The sequence below is a fragment of the Barbatula barbatula genome, assembly GCF_947034865.1.
Source record: "Barbatula barbatula genome assembly, chromosome: 18".
NCBI classification, from domain to species: domain Eukaryota; kingdom Metazoa; phylum Chordata; class Actinopteri; order Cypriniformes; family Nemacheilidae; genus Barbatula; species Barbatula barbatula.
In genome coordinates this window covers 13,538,022-13,556,142 of record NC_136781.1, presented here as the reverse complement: position 1 = coordinate 13,556,142, position 18,121 = coordinate 13,538,022, and the positions used below count along the sequence as shown (strand labels likewise).

At 37.7% G+C, this 18,121-nt stretch overlaps 1 protein-coding gene across 3 annotated transcripts in view; it reads left to right on the top strand.

The window, feature by feature from the left end:
- Positions 1 to 17,859, top strand: part of glra1 (glycine receptor, alpha 1) — a gene marked incomplete at both ends in the record, with an annotated part of 42,793 nt that extends 24,934 nt beyond the window's left edge. For all 3 annotated transcript variants that reach the window (XM_079480523.1, XM_079480522.1, XM_079480521.1), the window contains 6 exons: positions 1,053 to 1,276; positions 3,190 to 3,272; positions 4,582 to 4,719; positions 6,423 to 6,637; positions 9,863 to 10,009; positions 17,572 to 17,859. In XM_079480523.1, coding sequence (XP_079336649.1) covers positions 1,053 to 1,276; positions 3,190 to 3,272; positions 4,582 to 4,719; positions 6,423 to 6,637; positions 9,863 to 10,009; positions 17,572 to 17,859 — 1,095 coding nt within the window. The remainder of the gene's footprint in view (positions 1 to 1,052; positions 1,277 to 3,189; positions 3,273 to 4,581; positions 4,720 to 6,422; positions 6,638 to 9,862; positions 10,010 to 17,571) is intronic.
- Between the last annotated feature and the right edge of the window lie 262 nt (positions 17,860 to 18,121).

Genomic DNA, 18,121 nt, shown 5'->3' with positions numbered 1-18,121 from the left:
CAAACTTTTTGTAATATGTCACCGCCAGGAAAGAATCTGGCCTTGGGCTTGAATCGCATTATGAGTGGGTTGTTGCCATAAATCACTCTCCTTAGCCTAGAGAAATCAAATCAGAAAAAAACATGAGTGTGTGCGCTGATGAATGTGTGCCCACTCCTTGCTTGTTTGCAAAATCGTTCTGTCGGAAACTAGCTGTATTTTTGAAGGGTGCCATTTGACTTCAGGGTTCTGTTTGGGATACAAGTTTGCTTGTAATGATGGATGTGAGATAATAGCATTAGACAAAAGACGGTTTACTAATTTTGCAATATTCGTGATTTGTGCGGCATTTAAACGTACGTTCACTGATGAGAATGGAAGCGTTTACATAACCTGAATAATGGTGAGATAACACCATCGGAAATGAAGCCGCAATTTATTGCTCTCTTGTCTTTGCAGGGTTCATTTTCCTTCCAAAATGACCGAGGGTTGTTTATCATAAGAGTGAAATATTGACATAGCAAAATCGATGGGACTTGTTCTTTTTTGTGCCGTGGTGGCTGGGCTCTCCGAGAGGCAAATCCAATAACCCGAGGTGCATGATTCACCTCCATCAAAATATTTTTAAATTCTGGGGGTGGACCGGTCACCTTACATTAAGATAATTGCCCTGAAATGTCCTTGCATGTTGTAGCTGATTGCCAATGCAAAGGTCATCCACTATATTTTCTCCTGTGCGGATCATCCCAAGTCATACCGAGGTACATTACAGCCCAGACAGTTTAATAGTCTCCCTGAAATGATATAACTGCATGCCTCTTTTGGAGAGAAATTGACAATTATGGTGAAGTGTTGGTTCGAAATGCCACAGCTTTATGGCTTCTGCTCTGTCTATGCTGTAACAATTACCTCCAGCAAAATATGTGGTGATACGAAGCTTAATTTACCTGCACTGAGTTTAAACACACAGGCTAAATAAATAAAGAATTAAATAGATAACACATGTCCAGGCTTCTGATGTTCTCGGCGGATCCGCTCAGATGTATTGACATGGCTGTCTTTGTGCGCCACAGGATTACAGAGTGAACATTTTCCTGAGACAGCAGTGGAATGACCCTCGGCTGGCCTACAGCGAATATCCCGATGACTCCCTTGACCTTGATCCCTCTATGTTGGACTCCATTTGGAAACCGGATCTGTTCTTTGCCAATGAAAAGGGTGCCAATTTCCACGAGGTCACAACTGACAACAAACTTTTGAGGATTTCCAAAAATGGGAATGTCTTGTACAGTATAAGGTGATATTAAAAATCAAGTTTATTTATATGACGAATACCTTATGCAATATGTTCAAGTTGTTGCAAGTGAGTATTTCTTAGGCTAGGTTTGTGAAATCCAGGCAAAATTTACATAATCTAATTATGAAATTTGAAGCATGAAAGAAGTTATACCCATAAACATGACTAAAAAGGGAAATGTGTGTTACATGATTTGAATGCGATTTGAAGATACAGTACTTAGATTTTAATGTATACAATTATATTTTAATATTTTGTTTTATTTTGCACAAAATCTTTTGTTTATTATAGATAATTTATAGCTTGTATTTAAGCTTATATTTTTACAGCATGTTCTTTACATTAGGTAGCATCTAATTTTATGTAGAAAAAGTGAATCACTGGGTGTTCACAGACTGGATCACCTTTAGGCATATCTTATGATCTTATTGACAGAATTTTTATTATTTATAAATTTCTATTTAATGTTAACTTTTGTGACAACATGCCCCTATTACACTAAACTACTACAACCTCTTTTAGGCTTCCCTGCTAAATGAAAACTGTAAAACAGTTAAGAACACAAAACAATCAGTCAAGAGATTAGAGAACTTATAATATAGAAAAAACACTTTATTTTTTGTCTGACAAATCATAATTTGTGTATTTATAGTTGTTGTATTATAATAAATATAAAACAATAAAATATTAAATTGTAACATGTAAAACACAGGTGGCCAACAAAGCTGTGACAGATGGTACCTGAATGGTGCAAGTTACTACGAGATTAATGTAAAGGGACAGTTCACCCCAAAATTCCATTTACTCACCCCATAGTTGTTGCAAGAAGGTCCAAATTTGGACACAGAAAGAGATATTTAGAAGAATGTTTGCAACCAAACAGCTGTGGAGCACTATTGACTTCCATTGTTTGGATAAAAACTACAAAGGTATTCAATGGTGCCCCAGAACTGTTTAGTTTCCCATATTCTTCAATCTATCTTATTTTGTGTTTAACAAAACAAAAAAATACAGTCTTCGAACAACTTGGGGGTGAGTAAAGGGTGACAGAATTTATATTTATTTTAAATAAAAGCATATATGCAATTGGACATTTGCCTTAAATCATATACTTATACTTGTTATAGTGGCAGCTTGTTTAAAAATATAAAGATTATAATGTCGATGCCAAAACAGAGGTGACAGATGTGGCAGGTTTTTTTCTTTAAACATTATTATCATTAGGATAATTGACAATGATACAAATATTATAATTAGGATCAATGACATAAACTAAGATGAATAAGTGCTGTAAAAGTTTTGTTCACTGTCATTTTATGTTAGCGCACGTATTACCACTTTGTCAACAAATACAGTGTTACCAAAATTATATAATTATCTTTTACATTTTACATTAAACATTGCTTTTATTACAATAAAATGTAAATATTCTCAATACACAATGACATTGGGCATGTATATAACCTTTCAAGCTGGTTTATGATTCTAGCGGTAGAAGGCTGGAGTTAGTGAATTACTTTTTGGAGTGTGTAAGGAAGGCCACATCTCTTAACTTGACACTATCAAATGAACCCTTCAGATCAGTTTGGTCTCAGCCCTGAACTTGCTTTAAATTGCCCTTGCAAGAGCGCAAAGTTAGATTGAAAAATTCAGGTAAATAACCACTATCCTCTGATACTGACGTTATTATAGCCTTGAGTGAGATCTGCTCAGCCGGGGCTCCACAGCGAGCTGTTTCCTTATCTAGAGTTTGGATCTGCTAAGGGAGAAAAATAATTCAGTTTATAGTGATAGGTTTAATAGAGCTTGATTGCTTCTCTTGGTTTTTAACATATTAACTGCTGAAAAAAAAGAAACAGTCTTATTTTATTTGTTGTGTGTTTGATGCTGATTGTGGATCTTGTTTTTTTCAGAATAACACTGATTCTAGCCTGCCCCATGGACCTGAAGAATTTCCCTATGGATGTGCAGACCTGTATAATGCAGTTGGAGAGTTGTAAGTATGCCCTGATCCTTTCAAGCAGATGGAGAGGATTTATTCAGTGGTGCAGAGATGGATGTTGTACTGGCTAGCGTCAGGAGATGAAGAGCATGCTGATTTAAGAGAGTAGATTCAGGAGTCAGCAGGGAGGTGCTTCTAGTGCAGGCCGCCATTATACATCTCTGTTGTTCCCTTGAATTCTCATATTTGCCTTATAAAAATGTGTTTCGGGAAAACTGGGGTACATTTGTTTGACTAAAGCATTTGGTGTTACACGCTTAAAAATAAAGGTGCTTCAGAATGCCACAGAAACCCCTTTTTGTCGAAAGGGTTCCATAAAGAACCTTTATTATCCAAGGAACCTATCTGTTTCATAAACGGTGGTGAGAAAAAGATGGTTCTTTAAAGAACCTTTGACTTAATGGTTCTTCTATGGCATCTCTGTGAAGAACCTGTTAAGAACCTTTATTTTTAGGAGTGTGTGTGGTGCTTAGTTTGTTATGAGGTCCCGGGACAGAAGCTGGAAATAACCTCCCCACCCCAGTCGATATAGATGGAGAGTGCTGTGGCACAATGAAATATTACAACACTCCCACAAAAAATATGCAAATGTGTCAGCAAACCTTTAGTGTCAACAGCTGTTTTCATGGAAAAAGCGAAAAATCAATTACAAAGCTTTTTCGTTCTCTTTCTAAAAAGTTCTATTCCCCCATAAATATTTTTTTGTTCTTTCATAAAAGTTTTGCATTCCCTCATGTTCGCAAGTGAAAGCTAAATATTCTGTGGGGAACATAAATATCTGTGCGAGGGAAGAATAGAATAGAATAGAATAGAATAGAATAGAATAGAATAGAATAGAATAGAATAGAATAGAATAGAATAGAATAGAATAGAATAGTAAAACTATAAAATATATTTTAGACATTTCTCTCCAATCTCACATTTTTTTCACCACCATGTCCTTTCGTGGACTGTAGTATCTGGCTTGTTCCTGCACAAATTAAACGGATATTTCAACCCTAATGTAAAATTCTGTCCTTTCTTCACTCTCGTGTCATTTCAAACTCAATGCCTTTCTTTCTAATGCAGAACAAAAAAATAAGAAAATGTAACCAAACAACATTGGCACCCATTGACTTCCATTGTCTGGACACAAAACTGAGACATTTCTCTTAATGTCTTCTTTTGTGTTCCACAGAAGAAAGAGTCATATACACATTGTGAATGACTTGAGGATGATTTCTTTGTTGGACTATACCTTTAAACCCTTTTTGTTCCTCCAGAACATCACTTCAATTCAGATGTGTTATCTCTCCTCCTCTAGTCGGCTATACGATGAACGATCTAATATTCGAGTGGGATGAAAAGGGAGCTGTGCAGGTAGCAGATGGATTGACATTACCTCAGTTTATCATGAAAGAAGAGAAGGATCTACGTTACTGTACCAAGCACTATAACACAGGTTAGAGCCGTTTTCTCTTGTGTCGTATTCTTCCTGTGCTGAACTGTCTGTTCAGCAGAGCAGATAATGTACACACACAAAACACTGACAAACTGTTCGAGAGGATACATTGTTACAAATGACTTGGTTTGACACAGGTTCAGCTAAAGGACAGACACTATAGCTCTGCTTTGATTCTTCTTCATGAACTTTCGATTGAGTTAAATACCATCTGTTCTGTCAACGTCAACAGTCGGAATTTGTTACACTCCAGATAAACTGGAAAAATGCTGAAGGCCAGACTTGTCCAGATCGAAAATAGAAGCACGGCAAAACAGAAGGGACATTTGGGTCAGATTTTCTGTGTTTTGTATTTAATAATGATTATTATGTATAATAATAATGGATAATGTGGATGGTTCGTAAAGATCGTGTATTTGTCTGATATAGCTGCCATCAAGGATATTGTTCAAAGAAGGTTTTATCTAAATATTACAACTTTGTCCTTATTTACTTAAGTGAGAAGGAATCGCACACAATAATCAAATATAGTGTTTCGTAGTAAAAGCAAATATTTAATGTCACAAGCTCTTATTTTGGTTCTTTCTCTATCTGTTTCATTCCCCTGATTACTTTGCTCTTCACCTCTAACCTCCCTTTTGTGCATATAGTGAAATGCATTAAAGGCCCTTGGGATGCTCTAAATCTCACATCCTTCCCCCTCTCTCTCTGTCTCTCTCTCTGTCTCTCTGTCTCTCTCTCTCTCTCTCTCTCTGGCATGGACATGTTCTTCTAACACAAGCACTGGACATCCAGCCCCATGCCGAGTGCATGCGCTCTGCTGCTCTCCAGTCAAGCATTACCCGGAAATTAAAGTGTCGTTTTCTCCGATTTATTAGCAGCAATCTATTTTCATTTGCCAAGCAGGCCTAAGCTCCCCCTTTTAAGTTTGCCTTCCACGTCCTATTGCACTCTCCGTATCTCTTGGGAAAACCTAGACACTGGATGTATTTTTTATTTAAATGCCGGTCAGTGGCGTCTGCGTTGTTGTTTGCAATCAGCAAGGATTGTAATTGCTTTGAGTCAATACTTCTGTTTGTTGTTAAAACTAGTATTTACCTTTCTTATCCATATATTCATAAACACCATCATCGGAGTCAATACATAATTTTGTGTTGGATAAAGAGATAATCTAGAGGCTTATGCTGTATAACTATAAAAGCTCTGTTTAGTTGCACAAAGAGAGAAAGAGAAATGGACCTTGATTCAGACATTTTCAATTCAGCTGTACTCTATACTGTATCACAACATGTGACATTTGCTATTTTCCTATTACCAACATCTTACTCATTGTCTAACACATTTGTTTGGATAAAATGCATATTCATGTTTTATATATATTATCATATTTATATGATATTTATTTATATACATATATATATTTATATATATATATATATAATATTTTTATAATGCATAATCATATCATAATTTTTATATTTATATTGTTAAAACGTTAATAACCAAACAATCAAATTTAAATAACCAAATAAAATCAAATGATGTCTATTTACTGTGTCGAAACTCATACTTAAGTACTATGGCTTATGTTAATAAATCTGCAATGGCAAAACACTAAAAAACATGACTTTGTGTTTAACTGCAGATGTGCAGTCACTTCACAGACAGGCAACAATGAAAACCGTGTACATTTTCTGTTTCAGGGAAGTTCACCTGCATAGAGGCCCGATTCCACCTGGAGAGACAGATGGGTTATTATCTGATCCAGATGTACATTCCCAGCCTCCTGATCGTCATTTTGTCTTGGGTGTCTTTCTGGATCAACATGGACGCCGCCCCTGCTCGCGTTGGCTTGGGCATCACTACTGTGCTGACCATGACCACCCAGAGTTCAGGATCTAGAGCTTCTCTTCCAAAGGTCAGTTGGTTTTAATCATTTACCACAACAGGCTGATATTGTGTAAAATATCATTTTTGCTGTTTACTTATATGGTTAAGCTGGCTTGCATCCTACTTGCTTTAACATCCTCTCCCCTATACAATACTATAACCTGGAAATATGTGGCCCACCAACTTTCTCAACTGGCTTTTTAAAAATAATGTATCACCCTACAGTAAATCAATGTGCGAGGGTCCTTGCCACACACACAAATGTAGAGAAAGTAACTACAGTGTATATATCCTAATACAGTATATTAACTCTGGTGTCCCACCTAGTGCTAAATAAATGTATTTTCCTTCGGCTCCACATTTTTTGGAGCCACAGCTTCGCTGTGATTAATTCGCCATTGGGATTCTGAACGTAAACATCATATTTAGTTTCCACAGATATGAATTTATAGCAATAAAGTTAGCTCCAATCTCAATGATTTGTATAAAAGTCAATTGTATGAAAGTCAATGAACCAACAGCTAAAATCAGGATTTATTTGCATTCTAAAGGTTTGTCAGGACACCTGGAAACACATCATGAATCTAAGGCTGTCCTGGTTAATTTGGGACATCTAATCACTTTTTATGGTGAACCCTTTTTATGTTGCAATTAAAAAAGTTGCCCTAATAAAAGTGTATGCTGTCTTTTCAGGAGTTTGCCTAAACCATTCACATGAAGTTTCTTTCCCTTTTCTTTCACTATGTTTCAAAAACATCACCTTTGCAAAGCCCCGTATCGCATTGTGACAGATTTACAAAACATCTGCCCTGGAACGCACGTCACAAACTGTTGAATTCAGACTGATCAGGGTTTTTATTAGTAAAAAAAACCCTCAGCTGCTTGTGAATGCTGAATCCTTAAGGGTGTGCACAGCAGCAGGTGTTAAAACAGGCAGTCAAAAACTTCACACAGGTTTGGCCAAATATCTGCAGGTTTGGTTTCTGTAGCTCTTCTGATGTTTTGGAAGAATAGGATCTCCTGTGTGACTGGGCGGGCCGAATTTCTGAACACTGAATAATGTGCAAGTCCTCCTGGGAAGTTTGCAATTATGAGCTTGGAAGCGGTTATTGCGCCATGATGTGCCTTCAAGTGCTCAAATGACGCACTGGGCAATTTCAGCTCTTTAGCACTACTGCAACAAAATAAAGAGCAAAGGATGTGTTTCCGCTGTGTAATTGATGATTTATGTATTTTATTAGTCCCATGATGAAACAGAGAATGATGGGGATCTAGATTGATCAGTCAAGCCTGTCAGCTCATGAGTGTATACTGGCAAGCTTTATTCTTCATTACGAGTACACAAAATACATAAACTACATTACACTAGATTTTCACAACAAAAAAATGTTAACATGTTGTTTCTGCCATGACATTCTAGACATAAAGAAAAAATATTTAATCGCGTTTATAGGAAAAGATCAAGGAAAGTTAAGGTATAGATATAAAAAATGAATTATTATGTCACTGGTGGATCATCGATATAGGGGCCATGACTACTGTAGCAAAATTATTATCATTAACCAGCCATCTACATGAATGATGTCATTACTAAAATAAAACCTAATTTACTTTTATGGAATGTTCTTTATACATGCATATCAGTCCCTCTCTCATGCTAGCAAATAATGCTCCATGATAATACACAAATACTGGGATAAATAAAACATGTCAAATAAATGAACTGTACTGTCGAATACTGTACTGTACTGTTGATACTGTCAAAAAAGAAAAAAATTAATAATTCATTTATAATGATTTATTATAATAATTGCATTTAAATGTGTAATTATTGTAAGAAATGATATAATATTTATTGAAATATCAATTCTAAAAACTACCATGGTTTATTTGACAAATTTGATGTGAGTTTGTCATTAGAAAAATTGCAGAACACATGTGATGTTGCTTTTTTGGAAAAAATGAAACAATCAGTGACTTCCTTCTTAAGAGTGTCTACAATACACTTGTGTTTTTTATGATTTGAAAATCCATTATTTATTGTATTTAACATACATGTCTATTTTGTATGGCTTGATGGTTGCATTGCGTTTGTGTGTGCGTGTGTGCTCGTGTGTGTGTGTGTGTGTGTGTGTGTGTGTGTGTGTGGCTGTTGACATAATTACTTTGAGCACTGTATTTCATAACAGAACCTTTATGTGAATCCATCATTTATTAATCTCTGTGTGCCTTTGTATGACCTTGACCTTTGTATTTGCTGATTCCTCCTCCTGTGTGCACGGTGCACTGAGGATTTTGAGATCCAACTTACTGTGTTACGATGAGATACAGCATACGCATGTATTATGCAAACAAGATATTGCCTGAGTTTGACAATCCTGTTGATCATAATTTGCATGCATAATGGCTGGCCAACAGACACACAGATGTTCAGATAAGAGCAGGATTTCACTTCTGACATGGTAGATATTTAGCAGACACAATAATGATCATGAAAATGTGCTGTTACATCACTCTGAGAGTTTTCAATTGCTAGTTACGATCAATACCCCACATTTGATGTTTAAAATAAGAACTACAAAAATGTTTTTGAGCTACACAAAGCTTTTTATTTATTAAAACCATTTTTTTTGGTTGGAACTGGGCCATGGTGGTCGGTGTACATGCTCCAGACATATATACTGTCTATATGAACGGTCGGCTCAGAATAGAGTCTATCGACACCACTGTCTCACCCCAGTGAACTACAATCATTTCAGCAGTGCTTTCTGAACCATGCTGCTGAAATGCTCCTAAACTCCACCACCACTTTGGTCACTGGCTTGTCAAATAAAGTTTGTCTCTCTGAGCGTTAGGGCCAACAGCCGTGCTCTTTTCCAGGCCATGTGAAGAAGCTCTGAATGCATGTCCCCGAGAACACTTCAAACACCCGTGTGCGCCGAGACCGACCCGCCGCTTGAAAAGTTGTTGCGTAAAGACTTACTAGCTTTGCTGCTAAGCTTCAATTCTTATCATTGACATATTTTATTCATTACAGCTTTGATCCTCATGTCAGACCTTGATACGACAGTCCTTCCAGTTCATTGGGTTTTAGATTAAAGTGTTTCTTGGGTATTCTTCCTTATAATAGGGCATATTTGACAACTTTCTCGACTGGAAAGTTTTAAGCACTTGAGCCAAGCGAGTGACTCAACGGGTGAACGTCAAGCCAGGCGGTGACTCACACTTCTCTGTTGAATTTGCCCTGCTGCAGGTGTCCTATGTGAAAGCCATTGACATTTGGATGGCTGTGTGCCTACTCTTCGTCTTCTCTGCCCTGCTGGAGTACGCCGCTGTCAACTTTATCGCACGCCAACACAAGGAGCTCCTGCGCTTCCAGAGGAGAAGAAGACATCTTAAGGTGAACCATACAGTCACGATCTTTAAACACAGACGGCTGAAAGCACAGCAGACCGTGTGCTTAATATTTCATTGTGGCAAATATTCACTTTGTTAAGGATTCAAACGGTATGTTTGCGCTCAGAGTTACAAAACACACAGAGAGTTAATATTTTATCTGGGCTGTGAGAAATAATGTGTGAGGATAAATGGCACAGTGCCACATTTCATAAGCAAAACTCGTTTTGTAAAACTGGCTTTTGGCAATGCGTTATTGCTGATTTGTTGGAATGTGCGTTTTTGATTTCGAAATCCCACAAAGGCATTACATCACAACCTACATTTCACAACAACCCTGCTGGAAAATGAAGCATAGTAGCGGTGCTGTGGACAGCAATTGGGATGTAGATCTTGCTTTCATTTATTTTCTGGGAAAATAGTCCACTAGTACATGTACCAACTAGCAGTCATTCAAACAATGACCAAACCACTCAAGTTTAGCCTTTAAAACAGCATTTCTACATGTATTGTGGTAATCCCAGTCTAGTGTGTATTGAATTTCAACAGAAACAAACCTCAGAAATGAAATAAAGTCACCCAAAACCAATGTGAAAGACGGGCGGCATAGTAAGTGCATGAAACATCAGTCCTGGGTTGTTAAAAAATGAATATGAACTGGTTATCTTTGCAGTATTCAATAACCCAAAGTATTGCGTCTTTTTATTTTCTGCAGATAAATGCAAATAAATAAACTATATTTTTTTGTGAAATTTGAGAGGAATGTTGTCACTTGTTGCGCACACTTAAATAGGCAGTTATTATTATTATTTAGATGAAAATATATAGTTTTTACAAATAGGCTAATAATAATAACAATTATTAAGATACAAAAATCTAGTTTTTACAAATAATAATAATAATATTCTTTTGATTATTATTAATATTGCTGTTTTTATTGCTATTGTTGTTATTGTTTGTTTCTAATAATAATAATAATACTGATTATAATTTTTTAAATTTCTAAAATATATTGTTTGTCTCTTGAAGTGGATTCTGCAGTTATATAATTATCACTACAGATTGATGCTCTGATCTTCTCTGAGATTATATAGAAATACGTATATGAAGTTTTACAACTGTTAGAATGCACGGGCAAATCTTTCAAGTGCCTCAGAAAGCTCAACATAAATCCTGAATCCCCGTTGTAATCCTCAATCAGCCTCTGGGCTGCATGCAATAGGTGCAGTGAAATTAGTCTTCGCTACCTTCAGCCCAGTACAGGTAAATCCACAGAGACATAGCCGCTGATATCAGACCTGTCACCATTCGGGCCCCAAGGGCACACGGCACAAACCACAAATCCAACAGTTTGGAATGAACACCCAAGATTCCCGTCCAATAGGTGACCGCCAACCGTGACATTCCAGATGAACGCTGTATGCGGGGAAACAATAGCGCTTATGTGGGATGTACACTTCATTTCAGGAGGTGCGGCAGGTTTGCTGCATTATCATTATCGCCTGGTTAATGAAACTCCCGGCCGCCGTGATCCACGGCCGCGGTTCGGCCCTCCATCCTGGCTCGCTGGGGCCATCATTCAGTGCCTGAGCTCTGCACTGCAGCTCAGAGCTGTCAACTCCCTGCACTACACAATAAAACAACTCCCCAGCATTACCACAGGAGCTTATCGACATTCTCCTGCTCCAGCTCGTGTCTCTGAGAGGCAGCTGTTGACCGCGTGTAGAATGAGGATTCCCCCTGCTGGACAGACCGAGATCTGTGTCTATCAGTGTTGCGACTGACCCCACAGGAAGGTTGTTTTAACATTGTGCAGACAGCTGTCCTGAAAGATTCAAGCTGTTGTACCAATTACATGTGCTGTGTTTCACTACAAAACCTCCCCAAAAAAATCCAGACACTAAATGCACCGAAATTGACTTAACATGACGTATTATAGAATGTGCCTAGTACGCAAAACCCAAACGCTATGTGCCCGCCACAATAAACAAGCTCTCACTGAAAGCACACCATGAAGGATTTCATTCAGGAGAGATGTTTGTGTACATATTATAGTGTTCACGGCAGCTATAAGTCACATCCGACTGAGGATCAAATGACGCAGGAGAGCTTTCAAATGTTATATATATTCAGGAATGCGGTGTAGATGGGCGCACTTTCAGCATTTTGAGGAGCCGCTTCAGGTGCTTGAGTCACAGTGATGGTGTGATGCTGTACAGGCTGCCAGATTGCAGTAGTCCATACTGCAGATTGCAGTAGTCCACCATAAATTGCAGTATGTGGTCATACCTGTATTGTATGTAAGTATTGTATGTATTGTAAATAAGTAATTTACTTATTTACGAATAAGTAAATGTTTACTGCTGCAGTCCGTACATTTTGCCTCTGTATCACCATCTCTGTTTGAAACATATAATTACAAGTTACATGTTTTTTTAGACTCATTTTTTGTACCCGACCGATTAACAGATAAATCATTATTACAGGCAAAATAATCACAAAAACTGCCACAAAAGGTAAATGCTTTCTAGTTCTGTGCAATATGCATCAGGCTGTCAGTTCAATTCCATTTCGTTTTTAAAGTACTTTTTACAATTTTGCATTGTTGCAAAGCATTTTTACATACATTTCGGAAGTAGTTAATGTAATAAAGAGACAGTAGTTATGAAAAATAAAGAAGAGACAAAATGCAGGGGTTTTGACCAGGGATGGTAAAAAAAGAGGTGCACTTGCATAAACAAGAGCTCTCATGCGACGCGGTAAAACAAATCCTGTAAAAGCGGCAGTTTTTTGACGTTTTTACAGCTGGGGCGACAGAAAAGTACGCAACAGTTTTTTTCACGTAAAATTATAGCACATGTTTATTTATTTTTTATTTGCTGTCTTTTTCTGTAATTTGATGTTTTTTGCATGTTTAAGTGATAAACTTTAAAAGCATATTATAGCAAGACCGTAGGCCGTTAGCTCTTTGGGAACTACCGGATTCCATTTATTTTAGAAGTATGCAAAACAGTACAATCTCTGAGCTGCAAATGTCTTCGCTTTACCTAACAATGACAATAGCACATTGCGAGCAGTGAACTGATGGGAAAATCTGCGTTTTAGATGCAGAGAGGATCACTCATGGGATATTGTCCATTCTATCTCCTCTCAGCTCTGAGAAGCTCAGCTGCCGTCTGTAAGCGTGTAACATACGAGAGGGGATTATCTAAAAAAAAATTAAAAGACGACTCTGGCCGTCTGTCCTCGGGTCGGCTGAACACAGGTGGAAAGATGAAGGTACAGTACAGAATGAGTTTTTGTGGTGTTCGCCGTGGTGCAGTCAGAATTATAGTGGGGCTCGGTGTCCTGGAGTGTTTAATAGAGACAGATGTATTGTATTGACTTGGCACTGATCTGTACTTGCTGCGAAATGCTGCAGTTTTGTTCTTTTGTTGTTGCTTATATAGGCATCTGTCTTGCTCATTAGAAGTGGCTGCGAAGGCAAGAATCGCTATTGTTGTTGCTCACACTTTTTGGGATTAGACTAAACCTATAAATATTAGAGCTAATCCTGGAATGTCTGGTTACATTCATACTTTCTTTACAAATGTGAAAATGTTTTCTTTCTTCTTACAACTGCAAGGTACTGTATTGTAACGTGTGCATACAGTGAAATTACTAGCCAGCTGGGAAATGATGTAGACCTATTGATCTATTGAATATGTAAGTGATTCATTTAATAGGCTGGTTTAGAATCGATGCTTGCTCTGAATTTTTTCTCTTGAACTAGTAACTGTGGTCAAAACAGTTTGTATTGTTTGTGTTGATTATGGCATGTAGTGACGGGTATGATTCTGTCCATTTGAAAGACCCGAAAGGCTTAATATGCTTGTACAATCTTAAAACAAATGACATTTGTTTAGTTCTCATTTAAATTCACAGTATTTATTTGCGAGACAAAATGAGATTTTCGTAAGCATTCATTCATCCAAGACCACCGGGCACACGTGCATAATGCCCGAATCTGTCGTTATACGCTCCTCATAATATATTCATTCCAATGTCACCCATAGGTTATAAAAGAACAGACATTATGTAAATGTGATGCATTGTAATGGTACACAGCAAGGGTACACAGATAAACGTAACGAATCGCCCTGTTCTAAATGTGTACGACTTTCACACGACTACATCCATATCGATCACGGCACCGAGCGTCCTATGAGAAACATTTTGAATATTTAAGATACAACCATAAAGTAGGCGCTACTTTACGGCCCGTTTCAATCTCCGTCATTTATCACGGCATCCCGATAAAAGACTGAACAACATCAATCACATCTAAGTGCTTTGATTGATGAAGGAGCTAAGAGGTCCTGTATGGAGCGTCAGACGCCACACCCCTGATTTGCAAACGGCGCCGTGAGCTGCATCCTGATGCCCGCCGATAATGCGCTCCGCCGTAAAGCTGGATGCTGCTTGTTGTTTTTTTCTCTCTTTCCGCTAACAGTCGGACTGGGACCGCAGCCGACTCGCCTGATGCAGTAATGCAGAGCTTTAATTAGAGAGGGAGGGTAATGAATCTGGCAGGGCCGGGCTGGAGGGAATGTGACGCAGGACGCTGCTCTTGCCGCAGCCCTGATTCTCTTTACGGCTCCACGTCACGTCTTGGAGCCACCACATTAATCATATGGCTGAAGAAATAAAGGCGAGCATCCGTAATACTTACAAATGCTAAGGCGGTGCAGCTGAAGGACAGGTAAGGTCGTAGCACCCCGGCATCACAGACAGCGTCGTATACGAACCAGAGGGACCGTGGGATAACATCACGCACACATAGACGCACGTATCCTGGTGTGTGATCTTCCATTTACCCCTGCACACATTAACAGTTATAAATGGGAGAGCTGGAAGACAAGGACAGAAAGAGGACAGAGTGTCTAAAAATGGGGACCTGCGAAGAAAACGGCTGATCTTTCAGGAAAAGCAAGCAGACTCCTTTCTCCGGCAGTTCGCACCTGAAAATTAAACACATGCATTATGATGATAAGGATCCTGTTTTGCTTCCCCGGTTTGTGTTTAAATGAATCGAATCAATGTGAAATATCTACCAGCACCTATATGTAATTACAAGTGCTTGTAATTTTAGGTTTATTTTCATTAAAGGTGAAACATGCACCACCATGCATAAGCAAATGGAATTGCAAAGATAATAATGAATCCTCCTGTCTGATATTGGGCTGAGAAACAGATGATCCCGACACAAACTGACAGCATCAGAGCCGGTGTTACTATGGCTGGTCAGGATGCTAGAGTATGTAGAGAGATAGTGTCACTATATTACACTGTGATATGAGATCATTGACATAAAATGACACCTTCAAATCAGGTTGTCCGATGAATTTGTAGGCCAGCACTACAGAAGGTTAAAAAGACATAGCAAAAGATTCGAGGCACTGATATGCTTTTTTTCCGTGCTCGAAGCTTAAGTGTGCCGTTTGTATACTATATATAACACACTATAACTATTTTAAACTAAAAATCAGAAGGTGTGCTTTCAGTCTACTTTTTATGTACAGTACTTTTATGAAATGTACTTTATGTAGACCTACTTCTCACATCGGAAAGTTTACTGTTACACATACTTAAGTCAATTAACAATCATCGCTGCTCACCTACGAAGGAATAAAGACCAACAGGTCTAAACATTAAACAAAAAGAGAAAAAATTCAGCACATTGCCAATGCTTGCAAAAAAAAAAAAAAAATGTTACAACGTTTTGGTCTCATGACCTTTATCAGACATATACCAAGTACTGTATATTTTACTTCTTCGTCTTTTGCGAGCATTGATAGAGTGCACTCTTTTTGTTCAATAAACTTTATTTAAAAAATTAGCCAACTTAGTTCCAAGTAGTATTGACACATGGGTTGTTGATAGGGTTACCACACATGTGTCCTATGGTGTGACAGCAATTATGAAAATATCTAACAATAAAGATAAATCTCTCAATGTTGTTTTATATTGTACATATAAATAACACAAAATAATATATTATTAACAGCTCGTTTTCAAATAGATTTGGGACCATGGGACACATGTACGGTTTATTTGTCAATACACTTACTAGTACTAGTATTACTTATTGCATGAAGTAAAATAAAAAAATATATCTGAACTTGATATACTGCTTAAATATACTTTATAAAGTGAACTTCACGTTTACTTATTTTTGAAGGGGAAGTAAATATATATATATATATATATATATATATATATATATATATATACAGTAGAATGAATTATGTGCACTCCCACATGTTAAAGTATGATAGTACACTAGGGGTGTCACAACATACCATGTCGATATCATGTTAATTTTACACAATATGATAATATCGTAAATATAGTTTTGTCTTAATTAAAATAACATTTTACTTTAAGAGCAACAGTGGTTAGGAACTCTCTCTCTGCCCTACACTCGAGTTAGAATCATTGACCAAAATAAGGAAACCACAAAAAAGCAAAGTTAAACATGAGTATGACTTATAGTATTGTTTATTTCTTTATAAAAATAAACATTTAATATATATTATGATAATATTGTTTTTGTGAATTATTTTGTTATTTTGGCCAAACTAATCGAATGATTAAAATGTGATATTGTGGGAAGCCTAGAACATTTTCTAGATACTAAAGTGTTTTTGAACATACAAAATATACCATTTATATTTTACTAGAGATGCACTGATGCAAAATTTCTCCCCCGATACTGATAGCAGATTATTCTGAATATAATCTGATATCTGCTGATCCCAAAAATAAAATTAATATTCCTTAACTTTCTGAATGTTATTAATTCATATATTGACTATTGATATTGATTATCAAACTAGTGATGTTTCTTAAAATTTTCTACACATCCATAGCATTTTCCTGTCCTCTCTCGATCATCGTCTGTTTTCAAACTATCAGCCGATAGTGTGAAAAGTGGCTTTATCGACCGATACTGATTATTGGCCGATATATCGGTGCATCTCTAGTTTATGCTAAAGAAAACTAAACTATACGGTATAATACTACAATAGTCATACAAAACTACAGTTAACACTTGTGTTTTTAGGTGAGATGATAACCATTCTTTTTTAACCATTAAACCAACTATTTTTTTAATTCATATCACCGTATTCTGTTTACAATTAAATCGCGTAACGCAGTCACTTCAAGAATCATTTTGCAGTCAAATTCATGATTACATTTTTAATAAAAAATGTTGGCAGTTTGGAAAAGCACTGATGTAAGCAAGGGTGGAAATATGAGGCAAAGCAAGGTCAGTCTATTAAATCACCTGAAATATTGCGACCTCTGACCAAAACCCTATCCCGTCCAGCGGTCATATGTCAATAGTTAATTCCCATAAGCACATATAATCCATATCATGCTGTGCCACATAGAATATATGGGCTACAGATCAACCCAACAGGATTGAGGGAATCAATAGGTCGGGCTCTCTACATTGTTTAAAGTGGAGTGTGGGGATAATGGGCTTCTCGACACTTGACAGATTGACAATTTGTGTTGCAGGAGGACGAGGCGGGAGACGGGCGATTCAGCTTCGCCGCCTATGGCATGGGCCCGGCGTGCCTGCAGGCCAAAGATGGCATGGCCATCAAGGGGAACAACAATAACGCTCCCACCTCCGCCAACCCCCCTGAGAAGACCGTGGAGGAAATGCGCAAGCTCTTCATCGGCCGCGCCAAACGGATCGACACGGTGTCGCGCGTGGCCTTTCCGCTAGTCTTCCTCATTTTTAACATTTTCTACTGGATCATTTACAAGATCATACGCAGCGAGGATGTTCACAAGCAGTAAAAAGCGTTCCGTATATACCCACCTCCACGCTCCTCCTTCATCTTCCTGCGCCGCCTTTATCTCACAACAGTGCTCACATGCTTCTGGTGATGATGAGCCCTCCGGCAGAGGTATTTATGAATATTTTTTCGTCTCTTTCTCTCCTGCCCTCCCGAATAATCCGGACCTGTGCAATAGCAATGCAGTAAAATGCATGATATATGAATGTGGCAATATATTTACTTAAAAAATGAAAATGACTGAAGTAAACATATAACTTTTT